This window comes from Mesoplodon densirostris, chromosome 14 (genome assembly GCF_025265405.1).
Source record: "Mesoplodon densirostris isolate mMesDen1 chromosome 14, mMesDen1 primary haplotype, whole genome shotgun sequence".
Classification (NCBI taxonomy): domain Eukaryota; kingdom Metazoa; phylum Chordata; class Mammalia; order Artiodactyla; family Ziphiidae; genus Mesoplodon; species Mesoplodon densirostris.
The window spans coordinates 65,022,074-65,049,434 of NC_082674.1; the positions used below are offsets into that span (position 1 = coordinate 65,022,074).

The following is a 27,361-nucleotide window of genomic DNA, read 5'->3' on the forward strand; positions in this document are numbered from 1 at the left end:
CCCTTAGCACCTGGCACTTGGATGTAGGTGACCCACAGCGGCTGATGAGGGTGCCCAGAGGCGCCAAGGTAACCTCACTGGTCCACCCAGTCCTCTGGCTACATGAAGTGTATAAACACCTGTGAATTCTCTAATCCATTCCAGCTGCCAGAACAGGCCAACATGATTAAGTGAACACATCCCCCAAGATTAGCAGAAGTTCATGGTTACGACGGGCCCCTCCATGGGCTGCTCGAGACCTGGGCCAAAAGGATGCTCGTGACTTCTGACCCTGAGACCACCCTCCTCAAATTTTCCAGCAGAATGAGGCCCATGGGAGCCTGCTACATACCGGTGGGGGCGGCACTCCGGGCTTGGCTGGCCGCCGGCTGAACTGAGTGCCGCAGACAACTGCTCAGTGCGGGTGAGACTGCCTGGTGCTGGGCCGGAGCCTGGGCCATGGTGAGGGGGAGGGCCGGCCTCAGGGCTGTGGCCGGGCTACTCAGACTCCCACCGCCTGGGTGAAGGGTTGTGGCCATCCCCTTGGCCAGCGGAGACCCTCCGACTGCATTATTCCGGGGTTGCCCAGCCCCGCCTACAGGAACCCTGAGAAAATAAGCAGAATGAAGTCAGGGGAGGGCACAGATGCAACCATGCCACACAGGTCACTGAAGGCCCTGAGAGATGGAGGCCACGTGGTCCAGGGACAAATCCTGAAGCACCACCAAGAGAACACCTGCAGGCATGCAATGCCCAGAGCTCAGGCTGGCAGTAGAGTTCCCTTTACAGCGGCATGGTCTCTCAATGCGAATATTTGAGAAACAGCAAGAGAACCCTAAGAAACAGAGAAATGATGCTAATCAGATATTTTGTTCCAGAGCCACTGCCTTGATTTAGTCTAACAAACAGCTGTGTGTCCCCAACACATGCAGAAGGAATGGGTTTGGACGCATCTGGCAGGCGGCAGGCAGCAGGAAGCAGGACCCGTCTCCCTCTGGACACAGCTTCCTGGCTCTGGGGCCTCCAGGAAAGGGTGCAGACAAGCCCTGTGCTCCTGAGGGACGCCGGGGAACTTGCGGTTTCGCCCCATACTTTCCAGATGAAGCCGGTGTCGACATCCCAGGAACACAAAGGAGCACAGGACCCTGAGACGGGCTCTGATGGTCTGTCCTGCACGTGCCGGCGCTGAGCCGTGCACCAGCTCTGAGCATGTGGGTCTGGGCTGGGAAGCTCCTGGGGTCCAGTTTCAGGGATCAAGTGCCTTCCATTTGTCTAAGAGCTGGGAAAACGTCCCTTCTCTCCCTTCAGGATCTCAGTCCCAGAGCCACATGTGGGGGAGGGCAGGCACTGCCGCCGGGGTCCGGGGCCATGTGGGAGGGCCCCGGGGAAGCAGAGCCTCTGCGGAGCAGCTGTGGGGAGAAGGGCCTCCTCGTCCAGGGCCACGCGGCCACGGGTTCGCAAATGGTGGGCCTTTCCAGCAGGGACCGTGGGTGACGTGGCTCCCCTCTCCGCTGCTTCTAAGGTGCGAGTCGGTCCGGCGTCAGAGCAGGTTTAGGCATTGTTCACTTGTCTTCCTGGAAGTCTTGTTCCAAAGACAGCAGAGGCCCGGGGGCGAGTTTCCAGTGGACCTGCATGTCCTGGGCTGTGAACCAGGGCTGGGTAATCCAGGGTTCCACCCTGCAGTGGACGCTCCCCTCCGTGGAAACATCTGACAACCCTGGGTCATCTCTAGCGAATTTTTAAACTTGCTTTTCCTAGGTTATAAAAATTATCAGTAAATTTGTAAAACACAGGTAATCACAAGGAAGAAAAGAAATTAATCACCCACAATGCTCCGCTCAATAATAATGGTTAACTTCTGGGAATATGTAATCTTGCCTTCACGTGTGTGAATGGCATGTGCTTCTCGCACACACACCCACTGTACTCACATGTGCACACACGCACACGCATTCACACATGCCCGCGTGCCCACGAGGTCCCGTCCTGAAATGCACGCCCCCGCGTGGAGCTGCCGCTCGAGGCTCTGCTCCTCGTGGGAGCGCCTCACCTGGAGATGGGCGTCACGTAGTTCCCTGGGAACACGCCCGAGAGCCCCGTCCGCAGCGCTGTGCCCTTGAACCAGCCGTCCCGACACTTCTCCAGCACGCGGTACGTGTCGCCCTTGCGCAGCTCCAGCTCATCGCTCTTCTGGGGCTTGTAGGCGTAGAGCGCCAGGTACCTGCGGCAGGAGAGGCAGGCCGGTGAAGGGGCGCAGCTGGGATCAGCTACCAGGAGGGGCGGGCAGGGAAGGGACCGAGCTCCCCTGGTGACCCAGCAGCCACGGCCGGCCCCCACACCCTGCGCTGAGCTGGCCGGCGGAGCGTACAGCAGCCACACGACTCGCCCAAGGCCCTGGAGGACCTGCCAGACCAGATGGTGGCGCCAGCTCTGTGGGCCCCGGCTTCATTCTCTTCTCTCTGCTTCATGCCTGACGCTCTGGGCAAGAGAAAGCCTTCGGGAAAACAGGGGTGAGCTATGCAGCCCCGGGCTGGTTTTCCTCGTTTCATCTCACCTGCCTGCTTACCCATCCATCTAAGCTGGAAGAGACTCAGGGGCCCTTTTAAAGAAAAGGCGGCCCAGTTAGGGATTCCCTAGATCTGTGGCTAATTGAAATTTTGCTATTCTTTTAAGCCTTTTGGAACAATTTAGTGGTGTGAACCCTGGCCTAGGGCTTAGAAGCTGCGCCCTCAGGCACCAGCTGTAAGTGCTCTGCTACCTTGGGGCTTTGTGGACCGGGTGAGTTTGACCTAACAAGAGAGTGGTTTCAGGCAAATACACTGCTCACGCGATCTGGGCAGGAAAAGTGGCGGGGCTTTCACTCCAACAGGGAACCAGATGCATTTAAAGACATTTGTTTTGGCCGCACCATGCAACATGTGGGATCGTCGGTCCCCGACTAGGGATCGAACCCACACCCCCCGCAATAGAAGCACGTAGTCTTGACCACTGGACCGACAGGGAAGTCCCAAGCTGCATTTTTAAGAAGTGTCATCTCCTGGGCCGCCTACCAGGACGTGCCTGGTGGGCACACTGCCCCTCCCGGGCGGGCTCCTGGAGACAGGAGCTCACCAACCCCCAGAGCACCCTCCTGACCCTGGAGGCCCTTCTTAGCAGGTGACACAGAGATGGGACACAACTCACTGGGGTGAGGCGAGGAGAAGGGAGGCCTCCTGGCTCAGAGGGGCCTTGGGAGGAAGAGGCTAGAACAGGCGGAGAGCCCCGCAGAGCACAGACGTCCCAGCTGTAAAATTCAGTAAAATGAGATAAACTAAACAAAACCCATGCCAGTTGGGTGCCCCTGCCCTGCTAGGCGAAGGCCTGGCCTCACCACTACCCTGCTCCCCTGGTGTGAGAGGATGGACTGGGTCTTAGAGACAAATGTGACAGGAGGAAAGACTCGGGCCCTCGGGGAGGGTGAACGAGGCCCCATCAGGAGGACCTCCTTGTCTGGGGTGAAGATTCACACCCGCCACGTGACACCAGGCGATCAGCAAAGAGCTGGGTGTCATCCTTCTGCTTGCACGTGTGTGCTGCTCGGGGGCCTCTTGGAGGGCGAAGAGGAATCTCTATAAACCAAAGTCCCATGAAAACTGTGTTCACACCCAGACTGCCTCACTGGGGGGCAGGATGGGAGAGGGGATGGGGGGAGGGCCGCCGGGCTGGTCCTGGTGGGCTATGAGCCAATAAGGGTGAGACCTGCTCTCAAGGAAACAGAGTGAAACACAGATCTCGCTCGTCCGCCTCACTCTGCCCCTCGGTGGTGTGAGAACAGTCTTTCTGATTCTGCTGCCGGTGACCCACAGTGGCCAGGAGGACGCCAAGCTGGGAGACACGTGGGCAAGCGTCATGACTTGGGCAACCTCTCCCGAACCCTTGGTCTGTGGGCTGAAGTCCTGCTGACTGAGGCCCCTCTTCCCAGGCTCCTGTCCCAGGGGACTGCAGGGCGGGCGACCTTGAGGAGGGTGTGTGTGGAGAGTGCAGGTTCCCTTCTCCCGTGAGGAGTCCTGGCAGCTTGTCTTTCTGGGGCAGATCTTTTGTCCTCAGCTGGGATCCTGGCAGGTGGCCACCTGCTGCCCTGCGGCTGCGTCCATCTGCTGCTGAGGGAACCCAGGGATCCACCCAGAAGAGCGTGCGTGTGCCTGTCCAGCTGAGGGGACCCAGCAAACTGAGGTGCTCCCAGAACACACAGGCACACTCCTGCCTCAGGACCTTTGCACCTGCCCCCTCCACCTGGGGCTCTCCCCTCTCACCTGCCCTCCCCCACAGCGTGCTCCCCACAGGGTGGAGACTTGCGTGTTCTGTTCATGCTCCACCCCAGGGTCTAGAACAGTGTCTGCCCCAAGCAGATGCACAATCAACATTTATGGAAAGAATAAAATAGGGACTCTGGTTTTGAGACTAAGATCAAGACTGTTGAAGAAAAAGGGGTGTGTGTGTGGACGTGTGTCCATGTGTATGTATGTATCCGCATGTGCATGTATGCACGTGTTCATGTGTGTATTTGCACGTGTATGTGCATGCACGTACTTGTGTGTGTGTGTGTGTGTACGTGTGTGCGCACTGGGAACAGTTTCATCCAGCCCCGAGTTCTGCTGGACAAGCTGGGCTATAAGGATAAGTGGGGGAAGCGGGCTCTGAGGTTCCTCATTTGGGGTCTGAGCAGACAGCTGGGACCAGAAGGAGGAGGGGGTGCCCTGGGAGGTGCTCCCGGGAGGACGGAAGGAAAGGCAGAGGGGCTGCTCTCCAGAAAGGAAAGGGAAGAGGCGAACAGAAGCAGAGGATGGATGACACAGGTGTCAGTCCACAGGGAGCTAGGTCCAGAGGGAGGTGGAGCGCTGGAGGGACGAGGGGCCCACATGGGAGCTGAAAGGGCGTCTCTTAACACGGATACCCACCGGCGTGCAGCCCCGGGGGGGTCAGGGTCCCTCCACCACTGCCCGGCAGGTGGCCTCTTTCTTTGCCCCCACCCACCCTTCCAGTCCCTGGGACTGGGTGACTTCAGGGGCCACCTGCCGTGGAGCGTGGAGCTGTGGACACGGGGGCTCCTGCGGGAGGCGGCGCCGTCCCTGCTGGGAGAGGACAGACCCCGGGTGGCGAGCGTGAGGCACGGGGGTCTCAGCTGCCCAGGGCGGGACCCCCACCCACGGCACAGCGTCCGCCAGCACCCACCTCCACGGCGGAGTCAACTCAGGTTTTCAAAGCAAGTGAGTGTCAGCGACCTCGGCAAAGAGCCGACGAGCCCTGTGTGTGTCTGTGATCTGGGGAGCGGCCGTCAGACGACAGAGCAACGTTTCCGGGCACGAGGTGATGGTCTCTCTCAGCATTCTGGGATCCCCGAGCCATTAGGGAACAAGGTCTGTGTTGATTTCTCAGCATCTTCCCATCACACAAGAATGAGCATTCTTCAGACCGTGGGCCTCAAGTCATCTGGATTAAGCCTTTAAATCAGAAGAGGCTTCTTTCAAAATCCCACTGGTACTTTAGAGAAACACACCACGGTTCCTGATGAAGTCATAAAGGCAGAAAACGGGCAACTGAGGCGAACCTGGCTGAAACCACCAGCCGACTCGCCCGGCCTGGACCAACTGTGGGCCCCACGGGGGCCAGAGCGCCGGCCTCCAGGACCACGGGCTCTGCTGAGGCGCGTCCTGAGTGAGTCTGCAGGCAGACTGGATCTATTCTGCGTCCCGCCTCCTCACGTGGGACGCCCAGAGCCTAACAGGGGGAAGCAAGGTTTCCTTCCCAGTTTCAGCTATTTATTTCTTGGATGCGTACTGGTTCTGGCGCCCCTTGGGCACTAACCACGTGGGGGAGAGGGGCTTACTTCCAAGGATGCCTTCAGCCCCGGGGGAACGAGGCGCCCTCCTCCTCCAAGTCATCAGAGTCAGAACTCTGCCCTACCTTGTTGACGGGGAGCTGTTGACGGGCAGCTGTGCCCATGGGGCAGCGTGCAGAGCCCCACCCCACCTCGGGTGCCATGGGCCGAGGCAGGACGAGGGTGCAGGGCAGGAAGCTGGCATTAGTCATGGTCTCGCCCAAGCCCCACGTGAGCTCTGAGGCTGGGCTACCCGCCCATTTCACAGCTGAGCACACTGAGGCTCAAAAAAGATGGAGAATCTGTGTTTACAAAGCAGTGAGCTGGAGGCAGGTGGTTCCGTGGCCCCAGGGACCTGGCGGGGGTGGGGGGCACTGCGGGAGGCTGGGGAGAGGCCCGGGCGGGGCGAGGCCGGGGAGCGGGGGCTCCATGTGGGGGGCCTATGCTGAGTGGCACCAGGGCACTAATGCCCTTGCTGTCTTCATCTTTATTTTAAATTTGTTCTCTGAGGAGTAATCCCTCCTCTGGTCTCAATATTTCAAGTTCACCCTCTCTGTGTGCATGGCGTGGGGGGCGGTGGAATGTAAACAAATCTGACTTCACCTGGAACACCCCTGCCCCCCACCTCCCCACGGGCGTTCCCCTGCACTAGGGGCCTGCACATCTGCGTGCAGCTTGCGCTGGGGCGGCGCTGGCCAGGGAACGTGGCATCTGTTTCCCCTGTTGTGACTCAAGAAAACGCCCCGGAGGGACCAGCCGGCTCCCAGCCCGACACCTGCAGCTCTGCGGTCCCTGCCGTGCGCCTGGTCACTCCATCCAGGTCCGAGTGCGGCCACAGGGTAGGGTGCATCCTTTGCACCCCTTCCCACCCCGTGCCTTCAGCCGCACCCACCAGAACTGCGTGCTGCCATCCTGGGAAAGCTGGAGGACAATCCTCGATCCTCATGGAACCTGGGGGCCCCAGCCGGGCCTGTGTGAAATGGGAGAACCAGGCAGCAGCTGCGTGGTTCCCGGCGCCCCACCCTCCCTTTCCATTCCTTCCAAAGGCTTTGAGCTCAGCACAGGCCTCCACGGAGGACGCAGGGGGTCCTGCGTCACGTGCAGAGCAGGCCCGGGATTCGCCTCTGCGCATTCACACACAAGGTTGGTACTGAAGGTACGGATTTCAGGCAGGAGTGGGGGCGTCTGGATCCCAGCGCCTCTTCCCCACAGCCCGGTGGCCGGCAGGGGGCGCTCGTGCCCATCGAAGAGGCGACCCCTCCTCCAGGCAGACGCAGCCCTGTGTGAGGCGGGGGTGGAATGTCAGGCCCCTTCCCGGCGCCCTCGGCCGGCAGTGGCAGCCGTGACCGCCGAGCCTGGCACCGTGGGAACAGCAGCCAGCTGGGAGCAGCCGTCACTCACTGTATTACTTGCTCTTTCCTATAGAAGATCTTCACGTGCTGTTAATTGTCTACAGACTCTAATCAAGCAGTGATTAAAGAACTTTAACACCGTCATTAACTTCACACCCTTCCGCCTCCATACGACGGCCTGCTCATTTCTTCTGAAATAAGGAAGGTTCTTTTCCATTCCTCCTGGGAAGAGGCGGCTCCTGCTCTTCTAGCTGCCAGGGCCACACGGGCTCAGGTCAGCGCGACACGTGCCGCTCGCTGACCCTCAATCAGCAGGATCGGCTGAGGAGAGGGCTCAGCACAGGAAGTTCCCGAGCTCGCCTCTTCGCACGGACACAGCAAGTCCACAACCACACGTGGGACAACTTCCTCGGAAAGGGACCTGAAAACTGGCTGAAGAGAGCCTCCACCACGAAGGGTAGAAGGACAGCGTGGAGACGGGCAGGGGAAGCAGAGACGGACTTGCCCAAGAAAACCCCTCCCCAGCCACTGCAATCCAGTCAGGAGGGACCACCGGGGATGGGTCTCTTCCCTGAGGAGTGAGGGATTCAAGCTCCACACGCAGCCCCCAACCCTAGGTCCTGCTCAGAGAGACCAGCCCCCAAAACACCTGGCTTTGAAAACCAACAGAGAACACCCAGGAAAACTACGGAAGCACAGGGAATGGAAAACCCGCTCTCAGGGGAGTGAGTGTGCAGACTCAGTCAACCTAAAAACCAGGGCAAGAATACCAGACTGAGCAGCTCACAGGCCACTTCCTGCCAGAGAGGCGGGAACCAGGTGGGATGCTCCCTGGGGACTGAGTCTCTGGTAGGAGCCATATCCGTGATCTCAGGCTACCTTAACGCCGGCTGGTGGGCGCAATTTTGGAATGCTCCATCTAACCTGTTAGTGTCAGTGGGCGTGCCCTGATGAAGCCCCGCCCACCCTGCACTTTGGCTAGGCCTCACAGCCAGCTGAGCAATAGCCCTGCCCACCAGTGCCCAGCAGTTGCTGTGGCAGGGCCCATGGCCGTTCGGAGGCCAGCCCCATCCACCAGCATGCCTCAGCAGTAGCTGCAGCACCCCCACAACGGGAGGCTGCACACAGGGGACCCTCGAGTGCCTGACTCTGGTGGCCAGGCAGGATTGCACCTCTGGGCCCATAGAACATCTCCTAATAAGGCCACCCCTTCAAGACTGGGAGCTGAAGGAGCTGATTTACCTAACACATAGAAGCAAACACAGAGAGAGTCAGGCAAAATGAGGAGGCAGAAGAATATGTTCCAATTGAAAGAACAAGATAAAACCTCAGAAAAAGAACTAAACAAAATGGAGATAAGCAATCTACCTGATAAAGGGTTAAAAGTAATGGCCAAAACGATGCTCACCAAACTCAGGAGGAGAATGGACTCAATGGACACATACAGAACATTCCATCCAAAAGCAGCAAAAACACGTTCTTCTCAACATACATGGAACATTCTCTAGGATTAATCACACCAGTTTACAAAACAGGTCTCAATAAATTTAAGAAGGTGGAAATCATATCAAGCATCTTCTCTGACCACAATTATGTGAAAGCAGAAATCAATCAAAAGGAAAATTGGGGAAAACCACAAAAACATGGAAATTAAACAATATGAATGGACCACTGACAAAATCAAAGGAGAAATTTTAAAATACATAGAAACAAATGAAAATAGAACCACAATGGTCCAAAATCTATGGATCACTGCAAAAGCAGTTCTAAGAGGGAAGTTTATAGGGATATGAGCCTACCTCAGGAAGCAAGAAAAATCTCAAATAAATAATCCAACCTTATACTTAAAGGAACTAGAAAAAAGAAGAAGAAACAAAGCCCAGTGTTAGTAGAAGGAAGGAAATAATAAATATCAGAGCAGAAATAAATGAAATAGAGACTAAAAAAAAACAATAGAAATGATCAATGAAACTAAGACCTGGTTCTTTGAAAAGATAAACAAAATTCTCAAACTTTTAACTAGGCTTATCAAGAAAAAAAGAGAACTGGCCCAAACCAATAAATCAGAAATGAAAAAAGAAGTTACAACTGACACCAAAGAAATAGAAAGGATCATAAGAGACTGCTGAGAACAATTATACGCCAACAACAACCTGGAAGAAATGGAAAAATTTCTAAAAACATATAATCTTCCAAGACTGAATCATGAAGAAATAGAAAATCTGAATAGACTGATTACTAGTAAGGAGAATAAATTTGTAATCAAAATTCTCCCAAGAAACAAAAGTCCAGGACCAGAGGGCTTCACTGATGAATTCCATAAAATATTCAAAGAAGACTTAATACCTATCCTTTTCAAACTCTTCCAAAAAATTAAAGAGGAGGGTAACCAAACTCATTTTACAAGGTCAACATTACCCTGATAATGAATCCAGACAAGTACACCACAAAAAAAGAAAATTACAGGCCAATATCCTTGACAAACATAGATGCGAAAATCTTCAACAAAATATTAGCAAATCGAATTCAAAAATATTGATACATTAAAAGGATCATACACTGTGACCAAGCAGATTTACTCCAGGGATGCAAGGATGCTTTAACATCTGCAAATCAACCAATGTGATACACCATATTAACAAAATGAAGAATAAAAACCACATGATCATCTCAATAGATACTGAAAAAACGTTTGACAAAATTCAACATCCCCTTATGATAAAAACTATCAACAAAGTGGATACAGAGGGAACATATCTCAACATAATAAGAGCCATATATGATAAGCCCACGTCTAACATCATACTCAACAGTGAAAAGCTGAAAGCAATTCCTCTAAGATCAGGAACAAGACAAGGATGTCCACTCTTGCCACTTTTATTCAACATAATACTGGAAGACACAGAGAACGGATGTGTGGACACAGGGAGGGGTGGTGGGATGAACTGGGAGATTGGGACTGACATATGTGCACTGCCATGTGTAAAACAGAGAGCTGGTGGGAACCTGCTGTATAGCATAGGGAGCTCAGCTTGGTGCTCTGTGGTGACCTAGATGGGTGGGATGGCGGGGGGGGGCAGGGGGGGCAGGGAGGTCTAAGAGGGAGAGAATATATGTATACATAAAGCTGAATCACTTCATTGTACAGCAGAAACTAACACAACATTGTAAAGCAACTATACCCCAATTCTAAAAAATAATAATAATACTGGAAGTCCTAGTCACAGCAATCAGACAAGAAAAAGAAAAAGAATCCACATTGGAAAGGAAGAAAATCCTGAAGATACCACCAAAAAACTGCTAGAACTCATCAATGAATTTTATAAAGTTGCAGCATATGAAATTAATATGCAGAAATCTAGCAACAAACTATCCAAAAGAAAAATGAAGAAAACAATCCCATTTACAATTGCATCAAAAAGAATAAAATATCTAGGAATAAATTTAACCAAGGAGATGAAAACAGTGAAACCTATAAGACATGGATGAAAGAAACTGAAGAAGACACAAAAAATGGAAAGATATTTTGTGCTCATGGATTAGAAGAATTAGTATTGTTACAATGTCCATACTCTCCAAGGCAATCTACAGATTCAATGCAATCCCTATCAAAATTTCAATGGCATTTTGCATAGAACTAGAACAAATAATTCTAAAATTTGCATGGAATCACAAAAGACATCGAATAGCCAAAGCAATCCTGAGAAAGAAGAACAAAGCTGGAGGTATGATGTCTCTGATTTCAAACCATACAGCCACAGAACGCACGCATTAACTTGCAGTAGTCCATTACGCTCATGCTGGCCACAGTCCATCTGATGACCACTATGACCAGCAGACACATTCCTGCCAAAAGGCTTATCACCCTTCGAAAGATGTATCTGACTCCCTTCTGTTACCCAAATGAAAATCTCCACCCAAACAGGGACAGCCATGCTCTGGGGGTGAGGCGGAGGGAGTTGGCAGGGGGCTGGGGACCACACTGACCCCCTCACGCCCCAGGGCAGAGCAGGGGCAGGGGGAGAAAGAAGTCCCTCCAAACTCTGCACCGAACTTAAACTCCCTCAGTGATGCAGAAAGGCCACATGTGGCTGAGGCCTCCAGGATGCGCTGATGACTCTCAGGGAGTGATACTCCTGGAACTCTGGGTCTCTGAGGCAGAGTGGCCTCCTGGGGTGGCTGACCTGGTGTACAAGGGCAGGGGCTCTGGGCTGCCGCCAGGACCCTCGGCACCCAGGAGGGGAGGATCGGGCTCTCTCTGAACAAGTAAGAGTTACTGAGAGCCTGCATGCCAGGCATCTTGCTGGGGACGCCAGGATGAGACACCCGGGCCTCATGCCTCACGAGCTCTCCTGTCCCGCCCTGCACTCGGGGAACTACAGTAAGGCCTCACCGTCTCCCATGGACCAGGCCTGCTTCCTCAGGTAAAGAGTCCTGCACCCAGTTCTCATGAGCGAGACCACTGCCCATCCTTCCCCGGGTGCCCCGTCCCCAGGTTTGAGTGGAGGCCGTTGGAACTCATCCGCAGACCAAGTTGGAAGACGGTGCCTTCTGTCCAGTGTTGGTGAGGCCTGACCTTCTGCCTAAAGACATCGAGACAGCACTTACTAACCTACATCCCCTCAGGAAGCTATGGAAAGGGAGCAGGTCCCAATGTCCATGTCTTAGCTGGTTTCGGCAATCACCCAGTCACAGCAGGATGTTCAGGGATTCCTGTCTGCCTCCAGATAGAGGTAAGCGTTTGGCTTAGGCTCGAAGAAGGTGAACCTGTACCAGCGGATGTAACCGCCGTCTAGGAATCCTTCTGAAGACTGGCAAACTGCATTTTCAAAAGGCGTCGTTCACTTGAAATCCATTGTGTTCTGCCACTACACAGGTTCTAAGTGTCCCTCTGGCCATACTGGACCTGGGGAACTTCCTACCTTGCCACGTTGTTTCCAAATTCATATTCTCCACCTTAAACGGTCATTCAAGTAACTGAACTCATTGCCAAACAAAAGAGCAGCCAGCAATGTGATTCTTCGGAACACTCTTTAAATGACGATTTTAACGGCACATCTTTTAGGAGTTGTCATTTAACAAGAGCGGATTCTCTAAACAGACAAGCATCTCACTTCCCAGCAACGGCTCATCTGCCTCGATTTGGGGATGACATGCAGCTGCTGCGCACCGGATGGCAGTGGGCTCTTAAAACACAGAGTTGCATCTGGGCAGTTGGTAACATCGGCTGCTCTGGCCGCCCTCTGCCCCGCGGGGCCCACCTTCTCAGGGGCCTCTGGGGCCCTTTCTTGGGTGGCCAGTGAAAGTGTCATCAAATAACTGGCCCCCCCCCGCCGCCCGCTTTTACTGGATGCCCACCAGCCTGCTGGCCAGGTGGCCCCACCAGCAGTCCTGTGAGCTGCACAGAACCAAGCAGGTGACACACTAGAAAACCCCACGTGGACACGCTAGCAGGGTGGTGGGGGGAGGTGCTGAAGGCTGGGACCCCAAAAACATAAACAGCAGCTCACACGTTGAGGGGCAGCTGGACTTTGGGAGCCATGCCCTGCTGTTCAGCCGCTGGGGTGCATCCGGCCGAGGCGTCCTGGAAACAGACAAGAGGAGACAGTGAGTGGACACAGGCTCCAGGGGCAGGGAGCAGCCGGGGTGGAGTCTGGGCATCTGGCCCCCTCGGCTGCCTGACTCTGTGGCCTCCACGGGCCCGGGTTCCGCTGCCCGGGTTTAGTAGCCGTCCTTCAGCCCAGAGGGGGCCTGGCAGCCAGCGACCCCCGTCCCTCCCACAGCAGCTCAGGAAACCGCTCGGCCCGTGTCTGACTCGGACAGCATGGTGCCATGTCCATCACGGAAAGAGGCAGTGGGGTGGCCAGCCTTCATTCTCAGGACTCGGATTCATTCCTCCTGCGTTTGGCCGAGAAAATCCAGACAAAACCTTTCAGGTTACAACACGTCAGCTTATTTAGAAACCGTGTCCCCGAAAGCTAAAGAAAATCGGTCCTTTGGCAGTGGACAGAGGGGCAGCTAGAGGGTACCAGGATGTAAAGTACTGCCTCTCCTGCCTGACCCGAGGCGCGCAAAGCTTCAAGGGTCTACTCTGCGAGACGACAGAGGGATGGCCCCCTTGCAGGAGGTTCCTGCCAAGTATCAGGTGCACGGTGAGCTGGGTGAGGGCCAAGCAGCGGGCTCTGGGCTGCAAGATGATGCTGGGCTATCCTTAGGTAACCCCATAGATCCAGCCTGCCAGGGGCATCGTCCCCCAAGTCCCCTCACCACACACTGCTCGTGCCGCCCCTGCCCTCCCCAGGTGGCGTCCCATCTTTCTGCTCAGGGTACTGGGTGGCATGGCGAGTTGGGACTCTGATCCCCAAAGATGTGCACAAGTCACAGCCCTAGTGCCCGTGAGGGTGACCTTATTTGGAACTGGGGTCTTTGCAGGGGTAACATCAGGCAAGGATCCTGAGATGAGATTATCCCAAGAGACAGAAAAGAACAGAGACACCAGAGGGGAGAAGGAGGCGAGCAGACACTAGGGCGACACGTCTGCAAGCCAAGGAGGTGGGGTGCTGGCGGCCAGCAGATGCCGGAGGGGCCTGGGTGGGGTCTCCATCAACCCCATAAGGAGCCAGTCCACCGACAGCTTGACTTTGGACCTCTGGCCTTCAGAACACTGAGCAGGCACTGCCTGCTGCTCTGAGCCACCCGGTTTGTTACAGCAGCTCCAGGAAACTAACCCAGATGGGGACACCCAGGGGTTTCTCAAAGCTGAGGGAGCTGGGGTGTCCTCCCCTCCTGGAGGCCTCCCACAAGGGCAGGACAGGGACCCCGGAGGAACAGGGACCCAGATGAAGAGGGAGCCAGGCAGCCTTGGGCAGAGCCCTCAGGAGCTGCTGGTGCCTTGGCCCCGGGCAGGTGGGGAAGGTGACCTGTCACCATGTGTGGGTCCTCAGGGCACAAAGAGCACTGAAGCACAAATCACAGAGAAGCACCTGGAACAGGCCTGGGGCGGCAAGACAACCCACACAGGACCGACCGCCTCAGGGCCCTCGTGCTGTGCGGGGAGGGTCATTCTTGCCCATCACTGACCAGCTCCAACCTCGAGTCTGGTCTCCGAGGCAGCCTCCCAACCCCCTCCCCCGGGGACCACGATGGGTGCCGGGACCACAGCCCGTCAGCAGCCCCTCAGGCGGACGTCAGAACTGCTTCTCCTCGTCAGGACACGGAGCTTCTGGCAGACTGAGAACGTGTGACACCCACACGGAACGCCCCCCTCATCCCCAGGTCACTGACATCCCGGGGGCCTTCCCCCCGAGCTTCTGCACCTGCGAGAGGGACCCAGCTCCTCCTCATACCTGTCCCTGCGGCTGCTGTGTGGATGCTGCGTAGCCAGGAAGGCAGGGACGTCCCTCTCTGCCCAGAGACTCCGGGTCTCCTGCTCGCTGGGCACGCCTGCCCCCAGGAAGGGACAGCCCCGCAGCCAGGGAGACAGCACCCAGGCCCACGGCTCCCCTCGAGCAAGTGAGGGGCCCTCACTGCTCGCTGACAAGGAGCGGGCAGGCGGCATCCGCCGACCACCTGAGCCCAGGCCCGGCTGGGGGCGCAGACACAGCCTGTGATCTCAGGGGTTTCCTTGGGGTTGGGGGACAGGCGTCAGGCAGGTCGTTACAGACACAGGGTCCCAGCAAGAGCAGAGCCACAGAGCACACGATGGGGGCCGAGGCTGGGTGTGGCCAAAGGGGCTCCTTGAGCACACAGTGAAGGGAGAGGGAGGAGAAAGCAAGCTTTGCAGGTTGGAGGCAGAGGCTGGAGGACCAGGGGCAGGGGGAGCCCCGGGAGCCCCCCGAGTCAGCTGTGGATCCTGGGCGGCACCTGGAGGCCAAAGACACACCTGATAGGGAGGGCACCAGCCCACATCTCCGCCGAGGACGGTCCGTCGTGGATCGGCGGTCAGGGTGATGAGAGGGAGAGAGGGGGTCTGGATGTGCAGGAGGCCGTGGGTAAGGAGGTAAGAGCAGGGATAAAAGCGGCCACCCCCCACCCAGAGCTCACCAGGGACCAGGCTCTGCTCCGAGCACTCCGCCGGGAATAACGCATTTACTCCACAGAAAAGCCTGTAGGCAGGTGCTGCTTTCCGTCACCACTTCACAAAATGAGGGAACCCAGGCCCAAGGCACGAGGTGCGTGGCTCACGGTCACCCAGCCAGCCAGTGCCCCAGGCTGGGCGTGAACCCGGCAGCCCATGCTGGGGGCCGTGTGCGTCCCCACCACCCTGTCCCCAGGGGCTTCCCGGGGAGGCGCCAGCAAGTGACCGCAAGCCCAGGGCCCTAAGCAGCAGAGAGTCACCATTTCACAGGCCTGCGTCCTCGCAGCCAGCAGGGCAGGCAGTCAGCCCCCTCGCTTCTCTCTCTGACCCAGGGGATCCAGGACCGTCTTCCGTCTCTAGTTCCCTGTCTCTTGCCAAGGGAGACAACGTATTCACAGGTTCTGGGGATTAGGACGTGGACACGGTTGGGCCGTTATTCCCCCTCTACCAACACACCTAGTGGATTCAGGGGCTGAAGGGTGCGAAGAAGAGGATGAGCGAGTTTCCGGCCTTTGCGACTCGCCAAACAGAGGTGCCGCGAGAAGGGATGGAGCACGAGACCCAGGGGAGGTCACGAGCTGGGTGCTGGACACGGTGAGTCTGATGTGCTTGGACACCCTGAGGGTGAGGCAGCAGGGGAGGCCGACCAGGGGCTCAGAGGGGCGCATGGCCTGGACGTGTACGTTCGGGGGTCAGCACCGGGTTGATCTGCCCTCAGCTCTCAGCGTGCAACCCTGGACGGGTTATGCCATCGGGCCGTGGACTTCTGCCCCGACCACGGTCGAGTGACAGGGACTGGGTTTACCCTTCACCCGGAACAACTGAATACCAGACAAAATATGAATCCCTGGTTCCCAAGACTTTGGAAATCATGCAGTGAAGACAGAGGCCCTGGAGGGATGAGGAAATGGGGCCATCGCGGCCCCCAGCTTCTAGGTTAGTTGGAATATTAGAAACAGTAATTTAAAGCTCTGAGCAAGCCATCAGGAAATGCTGGCATCATTCTTTCTGCAGCCACAGGAGGTGAAGATTCAGCCTCAAGAAAGGGCGGATAGAGGAGAGGGCTGACCCGAGACTCCGTCTGCAGACCAACACAGCCCCACACGACTGGGGAGAAGGACCTGCACAGGTGGGTGTGGAGGGCTGGTGGAGCACAGCGAACGGGATGGCGTGAGGGAATTGGGCACCTACGTTTAGTTTGTTTCTGTAAAATGATGGGTGCGTTTACATGGGGAAATTTACATACAAATGATAATGCTTTTACTTAGGGAGTTGGGATTTGAGTTAATATTTTTAAAAATCTGTATGTTCAAATTTTCCATCGTTTTACTATTGGCAGTGGTTTTCCACTACATTTTCAAAGTAAGATACACAGAATGACAGAGTTCAATTATCTGAGGTCTGTTTCAAGATCAAGCTCTGGCTGAGGTGACCCCATGTTTACTGGATTCTATACATGCCGCCTTTGTGGGGGGCCAGGAGGGGACAGGAGAGGACCGTGAGGGGACCCTGATGATCGGCTATTCTGCTGACCAGACCCGGGCACTGCTGGCCACAGTGGGGCCGAAGGGTCTTAGCCGGGAGGCAGGGCCCACACGACTGGCTTGGATGGAGCCAGACCCGTGACCCTGCTCTTGTCAAAGGGCCTCCTGTCCAAATAAGCTCTCCTGAAACAGCCAACCAGCCAAAGGCACCACACGGGAACCCCCATGACCCGGCTGGGGGCTGCTGAGTCCCACTGTGCCTGGAAGGTGGCCCGCCGGGGGTCTCTGCACCCTGCTGCCTGCCAGCCACTCGGGCCGTAGTCCAACAGGAGGCGACATGTGCAGAGGAGGCTGGTGCCTGCCTCCAGGGCAGAGGGAGAGGCTGGCCATGGCTGTGGGCCTCCAGACCCCTACCCGTCAACTCTGCGCAACAGGTGTTGGGGGCGGCAGGCCTGTGGCGCTCCCCCAGCGCTGGGGCAACAAGGCTGCCCTACAGGACCCCCAGGGAGCAGCTTCACCAGGAGCCTGGCCCTCAGCTGAAACCTGACACACGAAGGCCACAAAGCAAGTAAGTGGAATTTCATGGCCAGACCCTCCATTAGAGCTGGATCGGGGGCATGAGAGGCCACACCTGTGACAACCCTTTTTCCCAAGGTCAGGGTCGAGAGGGAGACCAACTAAAACTCTGCCCACTGAGCCCGGGGCTCTGACTTCTCCCCGCACTGTGCGGAGCCCAGATGAAGGCCCTTGGGGATGTTGTGCCCGGTGATGGGAGCCCAGGCTGTGACTCCCCGGTGGGGCAGGGTCCCAGCCATCCTCCTCCGAGTCCCGTCTTCATCTCTGTTCCTGTCGATGGAAGGTGGAGGGGTGTCCCCTGCCGGCAGCTGAGCTGTGAACAGCCGAGGACACAGACCCAGCAGAGCAGGACGCGGCTGCTGAGGTGGCGGTCCCTCCAGGAGCCCGGGAGGCAGCCGTGTGCTGACCCTCAGGGGTATCCTGGCACAGGGGGCCTCCTCTCAGGATTAAGGGCTCGCAAGCACCAGGCGTCACAGGGGGCTCCAAGTTGTAGCAGTCCAGCCCTGGGAGGATGGCGCTGACCGGAGGCATGGCCACACCCTAACGCACAGCTCCTAGGACACACGGGGTGGGACTGGAAGTCTGAGGTCGTTCAGTGCAGCGCCAAGTTGTCTCGTGCCCCACGCCCTCTGGCTGCAACCACATGGAACAGGCTTCCCGCCAGGACTGGGGCCTGTTTCCTCCCGGCTGAGGGCCCCGAGGCTGATTCCGCTCTAATTTTTAATGGCTTACTTTTAAATGGCTCTGGGCCTTAGGGGATTAGTTTTTTAATGGCTTACTTTTAAATGGCTCTGGGCCTTAGGGGATTAGTAAAGGCTTGGCAGGAGAGAGGGAATCGGGCAGGGAGGAAGGAAGGGAGGTGAGAGCTCCAGCTGCTTTTGGACAGAAATAACTGGGACCACAGCCTGGAGACAGACTCTTCCTGCATCCTGGCGACACCCCGCCCCTCCCTCCGGGCCTGGCCCAGCCCCGTGCGCACGTTGTGGGAAGGTGGTCCACCGTGATGAGGTGGAATTCCTTTCAGCTGACTCGCAATAGACACATGCTGGGGCTCAGCCCAGGAGTCGAGCACAGCCCAACCCAGGGAGCCACCAACGGTGTGAGGATGCCAGTGGTTCAGTCCTTGGGGCCACTGAGCCCATGGAGTGGGCGACTCCAGTGATCCCTTAGGCCTCGTTAACAGCCCACAGGCATTTGACAGGAGTCTATGTTGAGCGCCCCCAGACCCTGATTCTAAACCATCAGGTTGTTACCAGATGCCAGAGGCTCCAGTGCTACACTTGCCAGGGCCCCTGAGCCGTAACTGTGAACCAGACCTTTTATTTCCCACTGGGATTAAAAAAAGGGAAAAGGGTCTGCGGGTTGGCAAGCTCCACCCCCGCTAAAAGGGGGCTCCAAGTCGCTTTCCTTGACACAGACCAAGACCCTAGGAAGAAACACCTCACTTTAATTTTTAACACGTGTCCAGAAAACACTGCCATCACCCTAAGGGGCCGTGAAACGGGCACGTTTTATTCAGCACACGCTACCACTCCATAACACAGGGCAAAAATCAGGCTCTTAGGAACGTGCTTCCCAAAGAAAACTTAAGAATAAAACGTTTACAGCCTGATTCTTTGCTTGGTTCCAAAAAGAACACCCAACAGCCAGCAGGGCCAGGGGTTTGGGCAGGGAGGATGGTGGGCGGGGCCTGGGCTGGCAGCTCGAGGTCGGAGGCCCAGGAACCTCGAGGAAATGGTCTGTCCTGGAGAGGCAGCCGGTCGCTCTGTGCCAACAGGACATCCCCGGTTCTCTCCATCAGCCCCAGGAAGCTGGCTGGCCACCTGAGGCAGAGGCAACAAGGAGGCCAAGCTCACTTCAGGTGGCCCAACCGGCCCACAAACTACTGACTCAGCCCTGAGCTTCTGAGTCCAGGTCTGCTCGGCGGTCGACAGACTCCTCCGAGGTCACATCTGGCCGTGCTGTCCCTGCTTTTGTAAATAAGGTTTTCTTGGCACCCAGCTGCTCTTGCCAAGAGCAACAGCTGCAACAGAGACCACGCGGCAGCAGTCCAGCATGCTGAGAGGTCGGCCGACCCGCCTGAGGTGTCGTCTGCAGTGAGAGGACAAGCCTCCAGCCTCTGCCCTCAACCCACGGGGCCAGCAGCAGGGACCAAACGGCCACAGCTGTGCCAAAAGCGGGACGGGCCTCCCCGGGTCATCATGAAGGGGAGCTATGCGAGAACAGCACCCACAGACCTGCTCAGTTCAGGGGTGAAAATCTCAAAGCGCTAACGTATTGGGGGCTGGGGGAAGGCAGTTACAGGCTACTTCTCACCCATCAGGCATCGCGAGGTTCGGCTCTGAACCAACAGGTGGAGCCTTTTTCCACCAGGAAGAGTCACAGGTGGGGGGCTTCCCTGGTGGCGCACTGGTTGGGAGTCCGCCTGCCGATGCAGGGGACACGGGTTCGTGCCCCTGTCCAGGAGGATCCTACATGCCGCAGAGCGGCTGGGCCCGTGAGCTATGGCCGCTGAGCCTGCACGTCCGGAGCCTGTGCTCTGCCATGGGAGAGGCCACAACAGTGAGAGGCCCGTGTACCGCAAAAAAAAAAAAAAAAAAAAAATCACAGGCAGTCTCCTCGCTCTGCTTCCCCACACACGAGTCTGCCTGCTTGGTGGTCTTTGTTCACAGGAAGGGGCCAGTAGTGTAGACCCCCCACTTGCACGTGTGTCCACAGACGAAGGCATCGTCCCTGGCTTTGCACAAAATGCACGACTTTCACATCCCAACGACCTGTCGCCTGCCTTCAAACAGAAGGTGCCTCCTATGAAGGGGTGGGACTCAAGAACCCGCAGCCCATTCAGCGTGTCTGTCGTCCATCCCTGTGTCTGCGAGCCCCCGTGTGGAGGGCCCCTGCGGGTACTGAGGGTCCGAGCACGGCTTCCGTCTTGGCCAAGCTCCCGGGCCGCCGGCCAGTGGTGGCCATGGTCGGGCCATGGCTACAGGGCCTGGGTGTGCAGCCGCGCCCGTACCATGGTCCACATGGTGGGCCTGGGAGGGGCAGGGCCGGGCGAGACGAGCGGGGAGGCGGGGAGGGTCCTGAGCATCCTCATCGTCCTCATCCACGAGCCATGAGCCTCTGCAGCGGGGCTTGAAGGAGACATGGGGCCCCACGGGAGGTCTCGCCTCCTTCCAGCGCAGGCCCACCTCCCAACGGCCGCAGCCTCTCCCTGTGCTGTTCCACGCACTCCCTGCCCCGAGCGGTGTCCTCGTCGCCTGGTAGGCTGGCTGGTCCCAGGGGCTGCGGTCCAACAAGAGCCCTCCTGCACCTGCCCGGGCTGCTCCTTTAGCCAGGAGCTCGCCAAACGAGAGGGAGGACGGAGGGACCGGCAGCTCACCAGGCCCAGGGGCCCGTCCCTCAGCCGCTGGTGATGGCCGGGGGCCCAGCGGTCCCTGCCCTTAACGTCGCAGCAGAACAGACATGGTCGTTAGCTGACGTGGTGGACGAGAAGCCCGGGCCGGGCGGCCAGTGTTCTCATCCCTGCAGCCAGCGAGTCGGGACAGCACTGCCCACGTCTGCAGGGAAAGCTCTTCTTGTGCAACGTCCTCAAGGATGAGATGGTTTAGTCGTCTCGTGCTCGCCTGGTACTTTTTTTTTTTTTTTTTGCCTCTGGACAAGGCGCAGAATTACCTTTGTAACTCTCTGAAAATGTGTGACACAAGCCCAGGCTCCCCATGGGCAGCGCGCGCAGGAGCCTGGAGGTGGGCTGACAGTGGGGAGCCCGGGCATCAGTGCCTGCACTCCCCGCTTAGAGCCTGTCCCAGACCAACACGAGCGGAGGTGGCGAGAGGGGCTGCAGGCCACCCCACACACGGAATGCGTTGAAAGACGCCCAGAAGCTTCCAGGAGGACTCTTCCAATGCACTCCTCAGACGCAGGAGAAACACTCCCTTTTGATGTTCTCGCCGCTGAATTTCAAACACTCCCCTTTTCACTGATTTTAAAGCACATCTTTCTGATCTCAAGGGCTTCTGTTGGCTTATGTGAAGCTGGCCTGTAAGCCGTGGTCTCTCTGAAGCTGAGAAACACCGAGTCTGGTGAGAGCCTGACGTTGGCTGGACAAGGCCAGAGCCTGCTGGGTGCAGGTCCCACCCACGGCCGTCCACGGACAGCAAGCACAAAGACGCTGGCTTCAGCTTCCGTGGGTCGCCTTTGCTTTCCGAGGTTGCCGGCCTCTGCGTTGAGCAGTTAAAGCTTACAGACAACACGGAGTCTCCAGGGAAATGGTGCCGTGGGCTGTCCCCAAACACCTGGGCTCCCCCTGGGTGCCCTGGACCCCACTTTCCACCCCCATCCCCACTGAGCAGAGCCAGGCTGGAGGACTTGCTTTGGCCACTGAACAACTCCACGCAGGAGCCTGTAGGAGCCAGTGCACCGACGGCCACATCCCACTCCTGCCACGGCAGTGGGGACACTGCCGCCTGGGGCTGGGCCATCGTCCCTGCACAAGGCCGGGTGGTCAGAATTTTAGCGTCCCTGGGTCACGTGGTCTCTTCACAATCACCAGCTCCACTGTTGTGGCCTGAGAACAGCTGGGCAGACGACATGCAAGTCAGCATGTGTGGCTCTACCCCAGCAAGGCTTCTATCTACCGAACAGGTGGCAGGAGGGCTCGGACCATGCAGCTGCGGGTGTGGGGGTGAGGGCGCAGCGCCCCCCGCCTGTGGCGGACGTGCGGTGTGCACGGGAAGCAGGCCTGGAGGATTGGGGCTGCCCGTTCCGGGGCATAACCGGCCACGCTGCCCAGCCCAGGAGCTCCTTGCACCCCCTGGGGCTTCCCAGGCAGTTGAGGGGGCGGCGACCTGGGTCATCTGATGACAGGCTGCTCTGAGCTGTGGGCAATCACCTCCTTTGACCCCCGACCTCAGCAAGCAGACATCTGGACCCTGAGCAGTGGAGCTGGCCTAGACAGCCTGTTTCCCCGTCCCTCCTGCTAACCCTCCCTCTCCAGCAGCAAGGTGACCGCGGTGCTCCGCTGCTCATGAGGACCTCGGCCGAGCCCGGACTTCTCCGCACGGCAGGGAGGAATGATTCATCAGGGTCGAGTGTGAGCGAGGCGGGCATTGGAGGCCCAGCCCAACCTCGCTCCCCTGGGAGCCCCGCTGCCTGTGGTGGACACACGGCGTGCGGGAGCGAGCTGGCCACCTCACAGCTGTGCCCTCTCGGCAGCCGGCGGTGTGGGCCCTGAGCCTGTTGGGAGCCATCACGGGGGGGCGTCAAGTGGCATCCCTGGAGCCACGGTGTTTCATGCTCAGACCATTCAGAATGCAACGCGGCTGACTCGGGTCCCACGGCCACCAGAGGAGAGACGGCCGGGTGGGGGTCAGGAGACAGGACACGGCACACGGGGTGGACGACACCCTGTCCCTGCCCAGGACCTCCGAGTCCAGGGGTCGGGGAGAAGGCCATGAATACAAGCGACAAAGGCAACACAGTCCACGACAGATGCAGGGGAAAGCCCTGTGGGCCAGGGATTAGGTGGGCAGGTACAAGCGGGCCGCCGGCCTTTCGTGTGCGTGGGCGCGTGTCTGTGCCGCGAGGGGGAGGGGGGAGGGGGCAGGGAGAAGCAGGAACAGCCGCGCGGGGGGCGGGGGAAGGGGGAGCCAGGCCAGCACGGGCGCACAGGTGCAGGGTCGCTGCGGACGGCGCAGGGGAGACCGGTGGAGATGCTGGAAAGACGGCAGGGTGGTGGCCAAAGTCTGAAGGGCTTCTCAGGCCACGCTAAGGTGCTCAGAGTTCCTGGGAGGCAAGGGCACCTCCAGGAGCACCCAGGTGAAGGTCAACGTTACCGTAGGGCCTGAGGGGCAGCCAGAGGCAGGCAGCTGGAGTCTGAGGATGCAGACCCAGAAGGTGGCGCTGGAGGGGGGGGCAGAGGGGGCGGGGTTGGCCTCTGGGTCTCACCCATGACCACCGACCTACGCTGGCACCTGCCGTTCGCAGCCCTGGTGGCTGGCCCTCAGCTCACAGGCGCTCAGCACCACCCCTCCTGTCTCCCGACAGCTGAATTAAACGGGGCCACAGCCAGGTTGCAAACTGCTTCCCTTGACCTCTCAACCTTTCTGACGATGCTCACTAAAGTCCTGAGCCTGGTCACAACTTTCAGTTCAAGTGTAACGGCGGGAAAATGGGTCCCAGGGCCCGGTCATCTCACTCCTGGCTCCGACACTTCGTCTCTCGATTGACTGGCCTGTCGTGCAGCAAGCAGGACCAGCGTGGACGCAGCAACAGCCTGGCTCCAGGGCTGCCTGGTCTGGCTGGCTGAGAGCAAGGTGCCCCCTTTGCTTCCCTGGTGGACGGAACCAGTGCCCCGTCCCATAGAGGAGGGCTCTGTACACACGTGGTCACTTCTGGTTCTGTCCACAGGGAGCACGTCAGCCAGTGTCACGAGATACTGAAGACACAGCAGCGCTAACCCAGACTTTCTCCCGAGTCAGAGGGCTGAGGCGGACTGGGACGGGACCTTGAGAGGCTGAGTCACGGGCACTTGAGAAGCACCTCACATCTCCCTGGGCTGCCTGAATGCTGGTTGAGACCAAGACACACCTCCCACCAGGGCTTCGGGGGCCCTGGGGCAGGGACCCCAAAAGGCACTGTGGCCTGGCCTCCCTCACACCCACCCAGGGACCAGGGGACGGGGAGCAAGCGGAGCCGGGAAGGAAGCCCCGGCCCCAGCAACATTACCTGGGTGGGAGCACTGCGGGACAGGTGCGCCAGGTCCCCGATCCTGGCCGCAGCCCGTGGGTCGCTGGAGCTGATCAGCACGGGGGCGCTGATCTCCATGGAGCGCCTGTGGCTGGCGGCCTGTGTGGACTTGTGCGTCACGCTGAGCGCCGTGAAGGAGTGCCGCTTCTTGGCATTCTTCTTACTGTCCACACGCCGCTGGAAGGCGCTGACCGCCCCCGTGCCGCCTGAAGTGGGACCCGGGGCCGCGCTGGCCTCCGCACCGGGGTCAGAGGGCACGAAGGCGAGGCAGCCAGACGCTGAGGCCGGGCCCAGCCTGTCCATCTCCATCAGCTGCTTGGCGGCATCGTTGAGCTAAGGAGAGAGGGGAGAGGCAGGCGTCAGTGGACAGTAGCCACACCCCACGTCCAGACTTCTGCTCGCGCCTCAAAGCCACCAGAGCGTTCAAGCTGCCGGACCCTTCCAACAGCACGTCCAATACGAACGGTGCGGAGAGAACACAGCGAAGGTCAGGGTGGCATCTGGACGTTCTACTAAAAAGCTGTGTTTTCCAGGGGCTGCTCCCTCCTACCCACTTTGGCCGAGCAGGGCTGCCTGGGAAACACCCAGGGGTGCCCAGGGTGGGAGCAGCCCCCATGTGCTCCCCACCTTGTGCACCAGCAGGACGCAACTTCCCCGGCACGCGGCAACCCTAGGCTGACCAGACTCCCGGTGGAGAGGCCTGAGGCTGCCGGCAGAGCCCTGCCCGCAAGGTCCGGGGAGGGGGCAGAACAAGGGCCCCCCTGGAACAAGACACACCTGTAGACCAGGTGGGGACGGCGGGGTCCAAGGGAAGCATAAGCAGGGACCAGGGCACCAGTTCAGTGCTGGTGCTGGGTCGCCGTCCCAGGTGCCAGTGTGAAGAAGGGTTTGAAGCCTTTGCGGGGCGGGGGCGGTGCTGGAAGGACACACTGGATCCTGACGGGAACAGGAGAGGAAGTGTGCGCGCCAAGGGAACCGTCAAGGGCACGAGGTCCCTGCAGGCAGGTGAAGGCCACATGGTGCCGGCTGTGGATCTGCAGGGCGCCCGGTGCAGGCGCTGTGCCACGTCCTCCCATGAGCCTGGAGCCGGGGGCCAGGCCAGGAAGGGCCCCTCGGCCCTGCAGGTCCTCCCTCACATACCGACCGGGGTTTGCGGCTGGCAGCATCTCGAGTTAAAACCAAACGAAAGCACCGGCGCTGGATTTGCGCAGCGAGAAGGAGGGATGCTCTGTGTCCACAGGCCAAGCCGATCACAGGCGCTGGGTGTGCAGCCTCCTTCAGACGGCTCAGGCACAGGCTGTCAGCATTTCCACTACAAACTCCTGTCCTTCACGGGGGGTTGTAAAACTCACTCCAGGCCCCAAACCGTGTGATCTAAGTCCAGGATTAGCCCTGAAACGCTGCCTCCAATCAGGCTCAGCTGTCTCACTATGCTTTAAGGCTTTATTCATTTGTCCCATCAGCAGTGCTGCTCGGAGAGCAAGCTGGTGCCCAACGCCCTCCCTCGCAGGCTCCGGGGGCCCTCTGACCCCCGAGGGCTGGCCTCCTTCACCCCGTGTTCTGCACCCACCTGCAGGGCCAACAGAAGAGCAGAAGCAGGAAGTGCCAGGCATGATGCCTTTGCTTATGGGCACCAGAACCCGGTCTAGACCTGCTTGCACGTGGCAGATTTCTGTACAGAAATAAGGGCACCGACGACGTCCCTGGGTTCAGATAATCCCATTCGTCCCCAAAGCAGCAGCCCTGGAGTCCCTCACACAGTCCCCGGGGACCCTGCTGCGTCAGTATCAGAAACCGCAATTTCAGAATCAGGAAATCCAGGCACGGACTGGCAGTGTGCGCACGTCCAGACCTGGGCAGGCAGGTCACCAGACCACTGGTTCTGTCCAGAGGGCTCTAGACTGAACGGAACCTTTCAAACAGGAGTAAGACTGGAAAGCCAGGCACGGGGGAAGACGTCAGGGGTAAGAGCAATCGGACACGCCCAGCGGTTTTCAAGGAAAACAACAGCGAACAGGCACGCACGCCGACAGCTCTGCCCTGACCCAGGGGAGGACTGTGGTCCCCACACATCCTCACAGGAGCAGCAGGCTGTGACCACACCCTGGGGAGCGATGTGTGTCCTCCCTTCCCGGGACTCAGGGGTTGGAGGACAGGGCTCAGACGTAGGGACAGCACGTGTCTCTGAGCCCTGCCGCTCGTTCTGGTCAGATCCAGCTGCACTTCAGTGGGCACTGCCACCCGGGAGCCTTTCAAGACGCAGATTCTGGCTCAGCAGGCCTGGGGTGGTGCCCGTATCTCTGCATTTCCACAGCCCCCCGAGACCCTGCTGCTCTCAGGAGAGCGGCTTCAGAGTGGAAGCCCCCGCCCCGTGAAGCATCCACGTGACCCAAGATGGCAGTTCTGCTGGCTCTTCCTTTAATCCACTTCCCCCACCCAGGGGCTGAGGACAGCACAGGTCGTCACGCTGGCAGGCGGCTGTTATTCTTCAGAGCTTCACAAACTTAGAAGCTGGCGAGGAATGGTCTTCGCCTGCCCGAAGCTTCTGTGAGGAGACACTGCAGGAGCCCCCCTTCGCTGACAGGGGCAGGCAGGTGGCTGATGGGCATTTTGATCAGTGCTTCTTGGGTGTAAAACACTCTGCTTTTCACCAACTAAACCATCTGTGGGGTGGTGAGAATGGAGCTCCAGCTCCCCTCCCCCCTCCCAAAGGCTGTATCTGGGGCACAGCGGGAGCCCCCGGCACCAAGGCTCTCGACAGCTGGCCGGGCTGGTCGAGCGCAGGTGGCCTGCTGATGACCACCGGCCAACCACGTGGGACTGAGAGCCGCTGTCCCCCTAAAGGCTCGTGTGACCCTTACGCCAAGTGAGCAGGTCCCAGGCGGCAGGACCACGGCTCACGCCTCTCTGCTCCATCTCGCCAGACACACCACGGCTCCCCTCATGCACAGCATGGGGGTGCTTGTCCAGCCCTGTGGCATCTTCAGGGTAAAAACAACATATCCAGTGAGGTATACCTGTGCCTTTGGCAGTTGGAGGGGTTGGGTTCATTTTGGAGATTCAAATGTGTCTTTAAAAATCAGACCTTTTGGGGCTTCCCTGGTGGCTCAGTGGTTGGGAGTCCGCCTGCCAGTGCAGGGGACACGGGTTCGATCCCTGGTCCGGGAGGATCCCGCATGCCACAGAGCAACTGAGCCCGTGCGCCACAACTGCTGAAGCCCATGCGCCAAGAGCCTGTGCTCCGCAACAAGAGAGGCCACCGCAGTGAGAAGCCCCTGCAGTGAGAAGCCCA

General features: G+C 58.3%; 1 protein-coding gene across 1 annotated transcript in view; it reads right to left on the reverse strand.

Annotated features, from left to right (window-relative positions):
• Nucleotides 1-27,361, reverse strand: part of SH3RF3 (SH3 domain containing ring finger 3) — a 211,413-nt gene that overhangs the window by 53,637 nt on the left and 130,415 nt on the right. Inside the window, exons 5-8 of the mRNA XM_060117283.1 lie at nucleotides 24,049-24,402; nucleotides 12,699-12,772; nucleotides 2,030-2,200; nucleotides 332-585 (exon numbers count right to left, since the gene is read on the reverse strand). Coding sequence (XP_059973266.1) covers nucleotides 332-585; nucleotides 2,030-2,200; nucleotides 12,699-12,772; nucleotides 24,049-24,402 — 853 coding nt within the window. The remainder of the gene's footprint in view (nucleotides 1-331; nucleotides 586-2,029; nucleotides 2,201-12,698; nucleotides 12,773-24,048; nucleotides 24,403-27,361) is intronic.